The 12,903-nt window shown below is 44.5% G+C and overlaps 2 protein-coding genes across 5 annotated transcripts in view; one reads left to right on the top strand and one right to left on the bottom strand.

The window, feature by feature from the left end:
• LOC106576173 (tetraspanin-12) overlaps positions 1 to 4,989 on the bottom strand; it is a 26,086-nt gene extending 21,097 nt beyond the window's left edge. The window contains exons 1-5 of one of the 2 annotated variants that reach the window (XM_014153139.3): positions 4,678 to 4,989; positions 4,329 to 4,532; positions 4,100 to 4,240; positions 3,473 to 3,555; positions 2,785 to 2,920 (exon numbers count right to left, since the gene is read on the bottom strand). In XM_014153139.3, coding sequence (XP_014008614.1) covers positions 2,785 to 2,920; positions 3,473 to 3,555; positions 4,100 to 4,165 — 285 coding nt within the window. In that variant the 5' untranslated portion in view covers positions 4,166 to 4,240; positions 4,329 to 4,532; positions 4,678 to 4,989. Of the gene's footprint in view, positions 1 to 2,784; positions 2,921 to 3,472; positions 3,556 to 4,099; positions 4,241 to 4,328 lie in introns of both variants that reach the window. The other variant, XM_014153138.3, reaches the window with a different exon arrangement.
• Positions 4,990 to 6,689: 1,700 nt separating this feature from the next.
• LOC106576172 (inhibitor of growth protein 3) lies at positions 6,690 to 12,078 on the top strand. 3 transcript variants are annotated; one of them, XM_014153137.3, is made up of 11 exons: positions 6,691 to 6,847; positions 6,992 to 7,063; positions 7,897 to 7,997; positions 8,369 to 8,434; positions 8,863 to 8,959; positions 9,236 to 9,307; positions 9,470 to 9,753; positions 10,039 to 10,247; positions 10,656 to 10,848; positions 10,939 to 10,977; positions 11,113 to 12,078. In XM_014153137.3, the coding sequence occupies exons 1-11, from the start codon at positions 6,820 to 6,822 to the stop codon at positions 11,227 to 11,229; spliced, it is 1,278 nt and encodes a 425-aa protein (XP_014008612.1). In that variant the 5' UTR covers positions 6,691 to 6,819; the 3' UTR covers positions 11,230 to 12,078. The 3 variants fall into 3 exon arrangements, 2 of the variants coding, with proteins under 2 accessions (XP_014008612.1, XP_045555746.1); XM_045699790.2 differs by lacking the exons at positions 6,691 to 6,847; positions 6,992 to 7,063 and having other exon boundaries at positions 7,893 to 7,997; positions 8,369 to 8,523; XR_006760124.2 differs by lacking the exons at positions 9,470 to 9,753; positions 10,039 to 10,247; positions 10,656 to 10,848; positions 10,939 to 10,977; positions 11,113 to 12,078 and having other exon boundaries at positions 6,690 to 6,847; positions 8,369 to 8,523.
• Positions 12,079 to 12,903: the final 825 nt, after the last annotated feature.

Here is a 12,903-nt window from a genome sequence, read left to right as displayed (position 1 = left end):
TTAAATCCACTTCAATCTCTGTAGATGAAGGGAGGAGACAGGTTAAAGAAGGATTTTTAAGTTTGAGACAATTGAGACATGGATTGTGTATGTGTGCCATTCAGAGGGTGAATGGGCAAGACAAAATATTTAAGTGCCTTTGAAGAGGGCATGGTAGTAGGTGCCAAGTGTGCCGGTTTAAGGGGGCCAAAAACTGCAACGCTGCTGGGTTTTTCACGCTCAACAGTTTCCTGTGTGTATCAAGAATGGTCCACCACTCAAAGAACATCCAGCCAACTTGACACAACTGTGGTAAGCATCGGAGTCAACACAGGGCAGCAGCCCTGTGGAACGCTTTCAACACCTTGTAGAGTCCATGTCCCAACGAATTGAGGGAAAAGGGGGTGCAACTCAATATTAGGAAGGCGTCCTTAATATTTTGTGCACTCAGTGTATTACCTTTCTCACAAAGATGTGTCTTTATGTTTCACACATTTCATTCAGGGAGGAAGCTCTCTCTCTCTCTCTCTCACACACACACACACACACACACACACACACACACACACACACACACACACACACACACACACACACACACACACACACACACACACACACACACACACACACACACACACACACACACACACACACACACACTTAGGTTAGAGGAGGGTTGCAGTTGTTTGAATGGAATGTCAAGGCTGGATTTCCTCCTGTGTAGAGAGACTTACAGCATATTTCTGATACTCAATTAACACGTAGACAAGGGCGAGAGAGGGAAGACGGGGAAAGAGAGGTGGAGGAACGACAGAGTGAGAGGGCGAGAGAGGGAGAGGTATAAGTTTAGGCTAAGGGGGGATTTGTTTGGCGTCTTTAAGGAGGGACTATTTTTAAGCGACCTTTCTACGCGTTCGCTGGAACAGCTTCTCAGATTAACTTAAGACCCTGCAGTCATCCCTAACATACCCCCAATATCCCACAATGCACCACTGCGTGCATTTAAACATCTACAAACATCCCAACAACCGCTCAGAGACTCTAAATGGACGCTTTGACGCTTTTCACTAGCTTAGTCCACAACAGAAACACAACTATCTATAACATATAAAGGTTTTAACTGAGCTTAAAGCCAGGCACCATCAATTGCCCACCACAGTTGTGATTGAATAGGGAAGGGGGAGGGGTGTTAATCAGGTAGAGAGCAGAGTTGGGGCGGTGGGGGGCATTCCTCTGAAAGGGACGCCCCAGCTGGTGAATGGGTGCGTGGGTAACCCAAGCGCCACTCACCCCTCTCAGCCACCTCTCCATAAGCGGGCAAAGACGGGTGGGATAGCGTTACCCATTGTCCCTCTCAACCGAGATAATATTGTCTCCGCAGTGCGCCAGCGAAACACAAAAATGCCAGGGCAGAGTTGCAAGGAGAGAGGGATGAATGAAGTCCCAATGGAGGGGTGGACAAAGCGTGAGGGAGACCCAAAATCCAGGCACTTTGGTCGGGGAGAGACTGACACAGGGAGCCCATCCCTCTCCGTCTCCCCACACAGCACACCTGGGAGATAGAGCCACAAAACAGGCGCCACCCCACCTTTTCCGATGTCCTGCCCTTCCAATCTATAGGAATATGAGTAATCATGTACCTGCCCTGTTATAGTTTTCGTATGCATGACACAATTGGTCAACGGAAATAGTGCATTATGCTGCCACGATTGCTTCTGTATGGGAATACATGTTATGTATGCAACACGTGTAGTAGAGTAATAATCCGTAGCACATGCTCTGTAAGCACAGAGATGATACATTGTTTAGTCATCTGTATGCATGGTTGGATGGAAATTGATTTTTTGGGATTGTCTCTCTCTCTCTTTTCTGTACCTCAGTGGGTTTCTCTCTCCCTCTCCTTCACCTGCTCTGACTCAATCTACCTCTTTACCTCCTTTCTTTCATCCCTGTTTCTCTTTCAATTCTCTTTTTTTGTTGTCCCACACTGACAGTGGTGAGTGATTGAGATAATCACACCCTTATCTGTCCATCTCTCTCCCTCGCTCTCTCTTTCTCTCTCTCTCCCTCCCTCCCTCTCTCCCCCTCCTTCTCTCTGGACATCCATCAGTGCCCAGGGTACCATTACTCAGGCAGGCTCAGACAGCAGCAGCGGTGAATAGTTTTACAGCTGTACTTTTCCACAGGAGCGCCATTCCGCAACCCCGGCAACATCCCCGCACCAGGCCCTCGCTCGCTCAGAACGCAGCCCCGTGCGAGGGGGGCGTTCGCTAACACAAGACGCGGCGCAACACGCTTACGGGATGATGAATGACCATTGTGGCGCTGCATCGGATGAGTAACGGCTGTAAAATCGAGGGGGGAATTCTCGTTGCATCTCCCTCCGGTGTATGAACGGTGGAACTACGCGACTGTGTGGCTGTTGCGTGAATTTACAGGCCTGTTCCAGGGTTTACGAGGGCACAATAATATGACTTTATTGAGATGTAGAGGACATCAGGCTGTTACAGATGATGGGGAAAATAGCACATGAAGATAGATAGGGAGGGCTACTGTGCGTGCGTGCGTGCATGTGTGTGCGTGCGTGTATATATTTCAAGGTTGTATAAATGTGTAACTAACACCGATAGCTAAAGAAAACCTGACAGATCTACAGCAATTACAACCCGCTTCTCCAACTAAACCGAGCTCATCCCAGTTTTCACACACACACACACGCATACATACATACATACATACATACATACATACATACATACATACACACACGCAAACACACGTTCATTTCATTCAGACACATACCCAGGACAGGAGTAGAAGGTTGCATTTCAGTGTGCCGCAGTAGCCCACCATGGCCACGATGATAAGAAAACAACACACTGCAATGATGACGGGATGGACAGCCGGAGAATACGTGAGAACTGCTGCTTCCTCCAGCCTACAGATAGAGAGGGGGGGGGGGGTAATTTGGCAGACTTTTTGTTTATTTATCCATCCTGCTATTGCTCTCCCTCTCCCCTCCCTCTTCTCTCCCCCTCTCTCTCTCTCCCTGTGTGGCCTGTTGCATTATTATTTATTAATACAGCAGCCAGAAGTTAATAGTGATAACACTCCGTAGGAATGTGGATCTCCTCTGCCACAGCAGTTACTGTCAGGGGCCAGCGAGGGGTGAGATGGTGATATGTGGACAGGTCTAGGTGATGAGAAACTGTTGAATTAAAAAAGTTATGCCGTTGATGATTTGTGGAAAGGTTGCCAGGTATGAGTTGAGGTGATTTGTTGAGGAAGTGTGGTATATTATCCAACAGCCCTCCTCTCTTTATCAGTCTCCTTCCTCCTCTATTCTCATTCTCTTCTTATTTACTGCTCCAGCTCATATATACTAATTCTCTTCCTCTCCCACTTTCTCCCTGTTATCTCCCTCCTGTCTTTCCCAGTACCTGCCCACTGCCCACTGAGAGGTGTCAACATTGAGATCCATATCACTCACCTGGTGTGGGCCGTCAAGGTGAGTACAGTGTTCAGGTAGTCCCTGAGCCAAGCAGCCACCCCCAGGACACATATCGACATGAGCTGAGGGAGCAAAATACACATAGAGAGAGATAGAACACACAGACACACACGTTACACACAGACACACACGTTACACACAGACACACACGTTACACACAGACACACACGTTACACACAGACACACACGTTACACACAGACACACACACATACCATTACAGTTTTACTAAGTAGGCGTACAGTAAACACTTCCACTCAAAATATGTTTTGTCTGAAAATGCTTATGGCAATGAAATATAATCCAGGGACTTGGTATGGCAACAAAATGTTGCCTAGGGGGCATTTTGTCATGTGTTAAACACTTGCATAATCCACTACAACAACCCTGGAGCACTTATCAATTTTAATGGCCTATAAATAGCATGCACTAGAATGCCAAACATGCAGTTTGTGCATTCTTAGGATGCAAATTGCACATTTGTTTTTCTGCGCCTTGGAGGCAGGCATTGAGGTGGGTGGATGGGGGGGGGGTAAAGTTGTCTGCATTGTGTAGCATGAGCGCGGGCACAACCCAGCCACCTGTTGGGGGTCCTCCGCTTCTCTTACCCAGAAGAGTAAATTGATAGCGTAGAGCAGGCAGCGCAGGCACCTCACCGCGTCCTCGCGAGCCATTCTGAGCGCAACAGCAACCGATGGCTAAGACAGGACTCCTCATCCTAACCCGCGTCACCATGGCAACATCATTAACTAAAAGGAAAATACATCAATTTAATTGGGATTATTAATCTGTACCATGAACACAAAACGAGTTCTCAGTGTTCCGTGTAAAACATACCAGGTTTACATGTCTCTGTGCGTTCTGCGCGCGCCTTTCCAATGTCTTGTTTTAGCTGCCTAGGTAGATCCGTGGGAAGTTCCAGAAAACATTCACAACAGGTGGTTTCTTACTTTCCCCAGTCCAGGAATGATGGAGTGTGTGGATGAGCGCTCAGCGGTGCTGACATATCCAAATCAATCATCACTCACTTAGCAAGGTATACTGCGAAAACATATCCAGAACATTACAACAAAACAACTTCTTATCAGGGCTTTTGCGCCAAATGAACATAATCCATTTGGTTAAATTATTAATGTTCAGCACTCCTTTGACTCCCAGAGCAAACGTCAAACACTAAAAATCATACCATTGCACAGCAGCCTAAATTAAAACAAATAAAATAAAACTTCAGTTGCGCACGTAGACACTGATTCTCAAAATCGATCTCTCCACAAAAACAATCCCCCGGTGGCGCTATGATAGGCCTAGCCTACCTATCGTCCAATTCAGAGTGCCGAGTTAGTTATGCGCTGTCAGTTCAACTTTTCCATGTTTGAGTGGTCAAAACTCAAATCGCAGTTTGTTCTGTGTCATCCAAAGAGGTTGTCCGCGGGGTCCTAGCGCTTTGCCCGATTTCTTTGCAGGAGCAACAACAGCAGCAGCAGCAACAGCAGGGCTATGGGTCTTTAGGGGGAAATGGAATGTGGACAGCTTTCCGCCTCCGAGATATAGCATACATAGGTCAAGAGGTCACATCTAGAGAGACTATTATTGTCTGGAGTAAATGTGGGATGGGACTTCATCATGGGACTTCACTGGAGAGAGCAACAATAACGCTGTAATAAGTGTCACCCCTTTCCCACAGGTGTGCATGGCTATTCTATTATATTCTGTAGTATTCTATTCTGTTATATTCTATTCTGTTATATTCTATTCTGTTATATTCCCTGTGGGATGACATTACATAAGCCCATGCATACTCTTCTTGATACATATTCTTGATGATTTAGTGTATTAATAAAGGTGTCAATCTTTCAGTTATGAAACACTGAGCATACCTCAGACATCTAAAGCTTTCATTAGATAATCCGATTATTGGTTAGTCTCTCTCTATCCCTGTCGATTCTGAGCTCATTCTAAGAAAACACATGAATGAAAAAGGGGAAGGAATGAGTTACTCCATAGGCTACATAATCAACAATTAAAAAGAGGAACAATAGACTCAGGTCGACAGGCATTGTTATCTTAATTTATTGTCTTTCGATCTGTTTTTAATGTCCACACTCTGGCCATGAACCAAATGGGATTGATCAGCTTTAAAAAGCTTTATTGTTAGAGATGCACACAATAAAATAGACTCCCATTAATGAAATTGACAATATATCTTGTGTTCCCTGATAACAATAATGTTGACTCAATAGATTAAAGGAAATTACATCACAGCATAGACTTGCTTGGGTGGTCTTCAGTGTGCCAATCCATTGGAGGCAAGGAGATATGAGAGGATTAGTGTCACGTCTGCTCCCACTGCTTCAACCACAAAGACCAGGGAGGTTTTCCAATGCCTCTCAAAGATGGGCACTTATTGGTATATTGGTAAATGGGTATAAAAAAAAGCAGACATTGAATATCCCTTTGAGCATGGTAAAGTTATTAATTACACTTTGGATGGTGTATCAATCCACCCAGTCACAACAAAGATACACTACCCAGAAAGACTCAGCTGTAATCACCGCCAAAGGTGATTCTAACATGTATTGACTCAGGGGACTGAATAATTATCTAATCAAGATACTGTATTTTAGTGTTTTATTTAATCTTCTTTTTTTTTGTACAAATGTTAGAATTTTTCTTTCACTTTGACATTATATAATCTTTTGTGTAGATTGTTGACAAAAATTACAATTTAATCCATTTTAACCCCACTTTGTAACACAACAAAATGTGGAAAAAGTCAAGGGGTGTGAATACTTTCTGAAGGCACTGTATATCAGGCCTATAATGGACTGACAATCTGTTCGACTATTCAAATGGGGGTGTTATTTTATTTTCTAGGTGTGTTACTTATAGTTGAATATGTTTGTTATAGTTAAATAATATCTCAATTCAATGTGTGTGTAGGCCTACTCTACACTATATTAATTGTGCTCACCTGCATTGAACAAATAAGATATTTCCTTTTAATCAAGTATTCATTTAAAATTAAAATAGCGCATTTGCATTGAAGTTTGATGATTAAAATGCATTTACCTCGTTGGAAAAGCTTAATTATGTTATTTCGGTCAATGTTTGAAATTGATATGTCTATGAACTACAGAAACTAACGAACTTTTGAAGTTTAGCACTCAACTCCATATCTGGCCAATCACATTCCACGTCGCTACTGACGTCAGGTCCTCTGACCTCAGTTTGTCAGTGGTATTTTTTCTTCGGGACACAGCAGCTAGCGGCGCCATATTGAAAGACGCAAATTATTTTCATTAACGCCTAAAATATCTAATTTGCCAAGATGCTGTATTTAGAGGATTACCTCGAGAGTGAGTATTTACGTTTATTTTACGCCTGGGTGGTATTATTTGTGTATTTACTGTCGTAAATGTGCATCATTTTAGCCGAAGCGCGCCCGGACTGTTAGCCTAGCCATGCTAACACCTATATTCGCCTTTTCTTCTCGCTGGCAGTGATCGAGCAGCTACCCATGGATCTCCGCGACAGGTTTACGGAAATGAGAGAGATGGACCTGCAAGTTCAGAGTATGCACTGTTACAGCGTGACAGTCTACAAACATTTCACCGGCGAGCATTTTTCAAGTTGAAAAACACACCATTCTCAGTTTCTCACTTTTTGGGCTCATGTAGATAAAAAGAGTCGAACTCTTAACACTAATTAGTGGCCAAATAAAAATGTGTTAAATACAGTGTTTTTATTTGTATAGCTAACACAGTTAGCGGTTGCGAACTTGGCTAGTATAACATTGCAACAACTTTCAGTAACCTGAGAAAGTTAACGTTAATGGGTTTGTATGATTCTAGCTAGGGTTATAGAAATTACAACATAAAATCATGTTATATTTGTTTTCCATATAGAGGTCCAACTAACGTTTGCTGATCATGTGTGCATGCACAGAAGTTGAAAAATGAATGTAAACATGGATTCGGAGCGTACACATCACATTTAAAGTTTTTTCTTTTCTTTCATGTGACTATAACTAGCTACATATACGCTAACAGTTTTGCTAACTAGAACATGCACCAATATAAATTTAGGGGGGTACTTTCCATAGGGTGTATTTGAGAAGACTAATGAGACCATAGGCCAACTGGTATAATGCACATGAGCGTGTGCTCCGGGCAGAGTAAAATTAATTTGGGGGTACAGTAATGGAAAAGGGTTGGGAACCACTGATGTATTAGAGGTGGTTCGGTTCACTGGTAGTTTTAATCACAAACATTCTGGTCCACAGACACCGCATGTAATATTAGCCCTTCTGGTCAGCATTGAAGTACAAATCGATATGAATTCTTCCGTATACAGAGTTATACCCATATGATTAGTGACTCAGACACACCTGTCCCATTTGCTGTAGATGCCATGGACCAGTTGGAGCAGAGGGTGAATGAGTTCTTTGTCAATGCAAAGAAGAACAAGCCAGAGTGGAGGGAAGAGCAGATGGGAGTCATCAAAAAGGTGCCAAATAAGTCTCAGTAGATGTATATTTCCCTTTTCCAAAAGACAGTTTTGTTCTTTTAATCCCATAAATGTTTTACGATAAGCTGTACTACAACACTTTTTGTGGTGATTCTTTGTGTTTTGTCATTTACATTTTAGTCATTTAACAGACACTCTTAACCAGAGCTACTTAAAATTAGGGCGTTCATCTTAACATAGCTAGGTGGGACAACATATATCACAGTCATAGTAAGTACTTTTTTCCTCAAAGTAGCTATCAGCAAAGTCAGAGCTAGTAAGAAGAATAAAACAAGTGCCAGTGTTGGTTCACCAAATGGTTAATTTTTTTTAGATGGTGTCAGCCTCTGACTGCTTTTTCTCTGTTTCAGGATTATTATAAAGCATTGGAGGATGCAGATGAGAAAGTACAGCTGGCCAATCAGATTTATGATCTGGTGAGTTGGAATTTGAATGCCAAGACGGAGCTCTGTCTAACGATGTCTGGTTTGTCTAATGGGTCATGAGAAACCACTTCTATGAAAAGGTAGGGACAAGGGGAGTTAGAGGAGAATCTTTATCGCTGGTGGCCTTTTTCAAGATGATTTGTGGGTGCATGTCACCACTAAAATATAAAATGTTCTGTTCAGGACTGTGCGGTCTGTGCCACTAGGTGGCAGTCAAACAATGTGAATCATTTGGAAGTCACTAAAATATCAGTCTTCAAGTGTTTTTAATGTTTATTTAGATATTGCCATTTCTATCTTTTGATATTGATCTATTTCATAGTGAATATTCAATGTGTAAAATCTTGGGGGGGGGGTCTGTTCAACATCTATATTGTGGGGTATGAACAGTATGGTATATAATGGGGTGTGTTTTGCAGGTGGACCGTCACCTGAGGAAGCTGGACCAGGAGCTGGCTAAGTTCAAGATGGAGCTGGAGGCTGACAACGCTGGCATCACCGAGATCCTGGAGAGACGTGAGTCTCTGTCTATCACAACACCAACACTGTCTATCACAACACCACAGAAGCCCCATCCCCTTCATCTTAACTCTCTTGGCCCTGTCAGAATGTTGGGCTGACAGGCTGCATTTTTCTAGTCTTGTTTCAGTTGCGATGGTATCAATCTTCCCATCGGGATATTTCAGCCCTGCTAGGGGGCAGTATTGACTTAAAAATGACCCTGTTAAGTCAACTGTTGTCTGTTAGTGTTGTCACTGAGAGCCAGCTCTAACATTCTCTCTCCTCTGTCAGGATCCCTAGAGATGGACAGCCCTTCTCAGCCCGCCAACAACCACCACGTCCACTCACACACCACCGTGGAGAGTAAGTACAAGTCTTGGCTGTTTAGCCAACTTTTTTGGGGAGTTGTTGCATGTCGGAAGAAAAATGTATATTGACTAAGGAGCTTTGTTTGTATAGATGATTTGCTGCTTTCCTATGCGAGGTCATGAAGGTAGTAATTCACGTTGTGTTTGTGTGTGACAGAGAGGAAGTACACCACGCAGCCGAGCCACCACACTACAGAGCACGTCCCAGAGAAGAAGTTCAAATCTGAAGCCCTGCTCTCCACACTCACGTCAGACGCCTCCAAGGAGAACACACCGGGCTGTCGCACCAACAGCACGACGTCAGCCTCAAACAACGTGTACAGTGTGAACTCATCTCAGCCCCTGGCCTCCTACAACCTCGGCTCTCTGCCTGCTGGGCCCGGGGCTGGGGCAGGGGCCATCACCATGGCTGCAGCGCAGGCTGTACAGGCCACCGCACAGGTATAAACACACATTCTCTCTTTTGCACACACACCTAACTCCACGGCCCTATGATTTATTCAGATGTGTGCTGCACTCATGGGGATCGGTATCAGTATCTTGACCCAGACTGTCTGTTCTGAGGATGATCTTATCTGATTAGGACAAATGTCCTTGAATGTGTAACTGATGTGTGTCCTATGACTGTAACTAACCCTGTTCATGGCTATGTGTGTCTCTCTCTACCTGCCTTTCCCATCTTCTTTCCCTCTCTGTGCCCTCCTTCCCCTCCCCTCTCCATGTCAGATGAAGGAGGGCAGGAGGACTAGCAGTCTGAAGGCCAGCTACGAGGCCATTAAGAACAATGACTTCCAGCTGGGGAGAGAGTTCTCCCTGACCTCCCGGGATACCACGGGGGCCTACTCCACCTCCGCCCTGGCCAACACCCTCACCCAGACCCTCACCCCAGCCGGCTCGGCCATCGCCTCCGACTCCCGCGGCGGACGCAAGACCAAGTACGACGCAGCTTATATGCACACACACAACTTATATGCACACACACAACTTATATGCACACACACAACTTATATGCACACACACACAACTTATATGCACACACAACTTACACGCACACACACAGCCCCCGTACGCTCAGACAAGCTCTAGCTGGTGGTCTTCTCCAGTGATATCACATAATTTCATGCCTTATTAAACCATGTCAATCCACCCGGCATCACCCCACATCGGATGAACAGATGTCATGCCAAATCACGCGACATCATTTCAGTGTCCAGTCCCATGGTGTCACGCCACATTATGCCAGCCATGCTTTCCAACTCCACCCCCACAGCATGAATAAATAAATGAAGATGAAAAATGGAGATCTAGTCTAAACTGTTCCTGTCTTTTCTCCCCCTCCACAGAGGCAACACCAAGTCTTCCAACCACCAGTCGTCGTCCTCCTCGTCTTCTTCGTCCCTGTCGTCGTGCTCCTCCTCTTCAGCCCTGGCCCAGGAGCTGGCCCAGCAGGCCTCGGCCCTCCCAGAGTCTGAGACCAACAACCAGGTGGACTGGACCTACGACCCCAACGAGCCCCGCTACTGCATTTGCAACCAGGTACACACACATCCAGAGACACTCTCTCACACTGGACAGCACACACCTACAGCTGACAGGTTAACTAAAATGGCTTCTCTCTTGTTAAAGGTGTCTTATGGAGAAATGGTGGGCTGTGATAATCAAGATGTAAGTACCCATTTCCATTTGGGAGTGCTTTTCTCATGTTCTACAGCTGTTACCACATTACTTTCACATAGGACTTTGTCAAATGAGAGATGAGGTATGAGAGCTAACCTGAGTGCCCTGTGTGTGTCTGTGCAGTGCCCCATCGAGTGGTTCCACTACGGCTGCGTGGGCCTAACAGAAGCCCCCAAGGGGAAGTGGTACTGCCCCCAGTGTACTGCCGCCATGAAGAGGAGAGGCAGCAGGCACAAATAAGACACCCCACCTGCTCCTCATCCAGGACCCATCCCATTCCACACCCCTACCCCGCAAAACCAACTGTCAATGCTATATCAACTGTCGTTCCTCCCAAACAAGTGTGTGTACCTGTTGTGGCCACACACACAGTATTCTTATTCACCTGTCTGTCTGTGTGACCTCTCAGGGGTCAAAACAGTGGGGTCAAAGGTTGTTATTGCAGGGTCAATCCTGTGTGAATATTTGGATGAGACACCTGACTGGAAAATCAAACAAGGAACCAAGACTTCCTGAAACCGCACCCCCTGGTTGGGTGTCCATTGTCCCCCTCCTGAATGTTGAGCCTCGGCGCACCCCTTCTCTCCCCCATTAATCAGACATTCCTCGCCTTTCCTCTTGTGACAGGAAGGGCCACACACCCCCCCCCCCCCCCCCCCCTTGCTTCCAAACACGGCTGCAACAAGAAGTGCTCATTACAGTAAAATTACACAGATACTCAGAAATGTAGTCCAGGGGTGTTTATTGGACTGCAAAACCCAACGCTCTACAAGTTTTAATTTGAATTCTAAAACAAATTGATGAAATGCAACTATGACTTTGAAAATATGAGGGGGATGATTGGGATGGTGGTCATTTCAGGTAAAGTATGGATGAATATGACTGACCCTCCACCATTGAGTCCTGTAAAGCTGAAGAGTTCAAAATGTACAGTGTAAGATCAGTCATAACTGAAGCGTGTATGTCTGAGTAAATGTTTCTGTATGTGCGTGTGTATGTGTCTAGTCATTCTGTACTGAGATGGTGTGTAAAAGTTTCCAGAGATATAGAAGAAAACAAATCCAATAAAGTGATCAAGTTCTTTTGGTATTTCACGTGTTTCCTGGCTTCGTCTGTCAACGGTGGCCTCTCGGTCAAACCCTAGGTATCCATTGTATTTGACTACACAATCAAAATGTAGATGGCTGTTGAATCACCAATGTTTTGATTCACAGCAGGCTTACAATGTGGACTGATTGCTTTATAAGTGTTGTACCGACACAAATGTTATATTGTTGCAAAATTTACAAAAAAATTGTTGCATGTGCCGAATACAACCTTACTGTGAAATGCAAGCCCTTAACCAACAATGCAGATTGAAGAAAAATATTTACTAAATGAACTAAATACATATTTTTTTTTAAAGAGCAACAATAACGAGGCTATATACAGGGGGTACCAGTACCGAGTCAATGTGTGGGGGTACTGCTGTTTTTCTTTATTTGACAGGAAATGTATTACTGAATGCCACTGATTTACCATGAGTCAGCTCACCTGCATGGTGTCCCAGGTCTAAATCATTCCCTGATTCGAGGATAGTAATGAAAACCAGCAGTGTTGCAACCCTCACACACAAGGGGATTTGGGGGTACCAAATTTGGTTATTGATTGTCTACACTTTTTTTTGTTATATACAAAACTGTCATAATAGCTATATTTTTTAGAAGGAACCTGGGGTGTCTTGGAGATCTTACAACTTCACCAAATAAAGGGAGAATGTTTTCAGCCCTTGCTCTGAAAGGGAACCTTTTCAATAGCCTCTCTCACCACATCTGACTGAAACAAAGCAGTGCTCCAACTCCTTTCTCTAAATAATGAGCCAAGGGAGGACTGGTGTGTGTGCCACAAATAGCAAAGAGTGAGCCCTGTCTTTTA

Source organism: Salmo salar, chromosome 17 (assembly GCF_965601325.2).
Source record: "Salmo salar chromosome 17, fSalSal1, whole genome shotgun sequence".
In the NCBI taxonomy this organism is placed as follows: domain Eukaryota; kingdom Metazoa; phylum Chordata; class Actinopteri; order Salmoniformes; family Salmonidae; genus Salmo; species Salmo salar.
Note: the sequence above shows the minus strand (reverse complement) of the source record. Positions and strands in the feature narration are given on the sequence as shown.

Coding starts and splice junctions, on each gene's coding strand:
- LOC106576172 (XM_014153137.3), top strand. CDS start 6,820: ATGCTGTATTTAGAGGATTACCTCGAGA. Junction 8,960..9,235: donor CACCGAGATCCTGGAGAGAC/GTGAGTCTCTGT, acceptor CTCCTCTGTCAG/GATCCCTAGAGATGGACAGC. Junction 9,308..9,469: donor CTCACACACCACCGTGGAGA/GTAAGTACAAGT, acceptor TGTGTGTGACAG/AGAGGAAGTACACCACGCAG.